A 2,647-nucleotide genomic window follows, 5' to 3' on the forward strand; every position below is an offset into this window, starting at 1 on the left:
AGGATATTAAAAATGGATACTAGAGATAATGGTTTTGTGAGACCCGGGTAGCTCAGTGACAAAAACCAAAAGTGCAAATGCTAAAATATTGATGTATTGTGATTGCAAATGTGGCCGAGACACTTTCTGATACTGAGGAAATATTTAAAGTGCTAGCAGCGAATACGTGCTGGCTCAAAACTGTGATTAGTATCTCCAGATTTTTATTATGCAAATACTCATTACTTAGCCCCAAATAGTTTCTTGTTGGATAAAGCTGGTTTTCCCCCCACGTGTGGTAACAGCTTGCTTCCTATCTGTATGTGATAGCATTTGATACTCGTCTTCCCTATTCTTTCAGGTTGTGTCTGGAGGTGTTGCAAGTAACTCGTACATCCAAAGAGCGCTGGAAATTGTAGCAAATGCAACGCAATGCACTTCGCTGTGCCCTCCGCCAAGACTGTGCACGGATAATGGCGTTATGATTGCATGGTAAGCCACAAGATGGGATTTCTTTGCAATCACGTATTTAACCATTAACGTCTCACCATAGTAAATTGTCTGTCCTTCGACCTTGAGGCTGTTGGTTTTTGTTTCGGTGTCATTTTTGTCTTTGTTTTATTACTGTTTTTCAGGAATGGGATTGAAAGATTGCGTGCCGGTTTGGGCATTCTACATAATGTAGAAAACTTCCGATATGAGCCAAAGTAAGTAGACCATTTATCCTGTTTACACAAACTACCTTATAAAAGAGAAAGAAAGCCTGGAGCATGTTTTTTTCACATAGGAAGTTTTTGTTGATATTCTGGTTGGTAGTTTAAGGGAAATTACTGGTTTTCATTGATAGAGTTGAGAAATAGGTGATATGAAATATTTCTGCTACAGAATCAAATTATAAAATTTTTTCCAAGCCATATATGAGCCATGGCCTATTTCTATAGGCAATGAATAATGTTGATGTGTTGTTTATTTTGTACAGAAAAGTACACATTTTAGGCCTGGAGAGATGGCTTGGTAGTTAAGATTGGTCACTGCTCTCACAGAGGACCTAGGGTCTGTTTCCAGCACCCACATGCGGCCCACAGCTACCATTCCTCCAGTTTGAGGGGATCCAACACCCTGACCTCCATGGCTCGTGAATGCAGATGGTTTACATGCATGCACTCGGGCACACACATACACATAACATAGTTTTAATAACAGGACGGAACCCCTCTTCATGAGCTGTACTTTTGTGATGTGTAGTGCTATCTAAAAGCGGTTAGTGGATTAGCAAACTTAAGGGAGCCACGAAGATAACATGCAGGTATGTTGTAACTGTGCTTCTCCAGGAATCGATGGGAGTAAACCCAGAGGCAGCTGTTCACTGTGAGCCTATGTCCTCTCTCAAACCGTGGTTCCAAGAGCAGTTTTTTAATTTGCTGTCAAGTTCTGTTCAGGTTAGGGAATAATTTAGGACAATTATGTTTCCTAATCTGACATCATTAAATGTGGACGTTATTTCTTCTGCTACTTTGAACTTCTCGGCTCCAGAGAGTTGTACTTGTGCCGACTGTTGATGCTGGCTGTGGATGGCCAGTGTTCAGGGGAGTGTCTGAAAGTTTAGCCAGTATCAGATGATACTGGCTGCTCACTTGTGCCCCCTTGTGGCAGTGTCGAGGCTGGAGTGGATGGCTTTATCCTGCTGGGGTCAGGGCTTACCTTGAGCAGTGTCATCGAAAAGGGGGAATTTGAGGTTTCCCTTTGTTTACAGAGAAAGAATAGATAAGGTGGGTGAGTGGGGAAGAGCTTTCAGTCTGAAAGAGCAAGGACAGACCAACTGTGGACTCTGAGAAGTGGAAACCATGGGAACAGCAAACATATGAACAATGTAGGCTTGGCTTATGTGTTAAAAAGCGCTTTTCATCTTGACCTCTGTGAAAGACTACAGACTATGGCATCTTTTGTTGTGTTTTATGGTTCACTTTAAGGGTTATTTTTCCATTTGCTTTTTTGTTATCTGATAGTTTGTAGAATTCAAGTTTTTGCATGTGTTTAAACAGACACCCTGCCATTGAGCCACTGAACTATATATCCCCAGCCTTCGTTTTGTTTTAAACTTACTAATTTACAGCACTTTGGAGCAGGAGAAGTTGTAAATACACCTCACAATTTGGGTTTCTTATGAATGAGGTAGTGTCGTGCGTCGTCCTGGTTTGTGTAAGGATCATCATCACCTATGCCAACTCCCCGTTACTTCCACCATTGTCCAGACTCCAAGCTGATAATGTGCAGAAGTTGTGGTAGGTGGTGAAGCAAGTATAACAAAATGTGGCCTCTGGTTTCCATGCAGATGTCCTCTTGGAGTAGACATATCCCAAGAAGTCGCAGAAGCTGCCATAAAAGTCCCACAATTAAAAATGACAATTTGATTTGTGATTTTTAAAGGTCTTTACAGGTAACGTTTCAAACAATAAAATTAAGTTTTATCTTTTTGGTATCAAATTATATAAATGTATTTATTAGGCGTCAAGACTTTCAGTAGGCATGTGTGTATGTATGTATAGCCGTGAAGGGACACGTGATAGTGTGCATGATAGCAAGAAGTCGTTCACAACTCAGGTATTAGACCAGGAATGCTGTCAACCTCCCTTGAGACCAGGCTTCTCACTGTCTACAAGCTTCAACA

At 41.2% G+C, this 2,647-nt stretch overlaps 1 protein-coding gene across 2 annotated transcripts in view; it reads left to right on the forward strand.

Annotated features, from left to right (window-relative positions):
- The window catches only part of Osgepl1 (O-sialoglycoprotein endopeptidase like 1), a 12,927-nt gene that overhangs the window by 7,298 nt on the left and 2,982 nt on the right, over positions 1–2,647 (forward strand). The window contains exons 5-7 of one of the 2 annotated variants that reach the window (XM_005366383.3): positions 341–471; positions 615–686; positions 2,312–2,416. In XM_005366383.3, the coding sequence (XP_005366440.1) occupies positions 341–471; positions 615–686; positions 2,312–2,390 (282 nt within the window). In that variant the 3' untranslated portion in view covers positions 2,391–2,416. Of the gene's footprint in view, positions 1–340; positions 472–614; positions 687–2,311; positions 2,417–2,647 lie in introns of those variants that run through there. The other variant, XM_026788826.1, reaches the window with a different exon arrangement.

This window comes from Microtus ochrogaster, unplaced genomic scaffold (assembly GCF_000317375.1).
Source record: "Microtus ochrogaster isolate Prairie Vole_2 unplaced genomic scaffold, MicOch1.0 UNK8, whole genome shotgun sequence".
NCBI classification, from domain to species: domain Eukaryota; kingdom Metazoa; phylum Chordata; class Mammalia; order Rodentia; family Cricetidae; genus Microtus; species Microtus ochrogaster.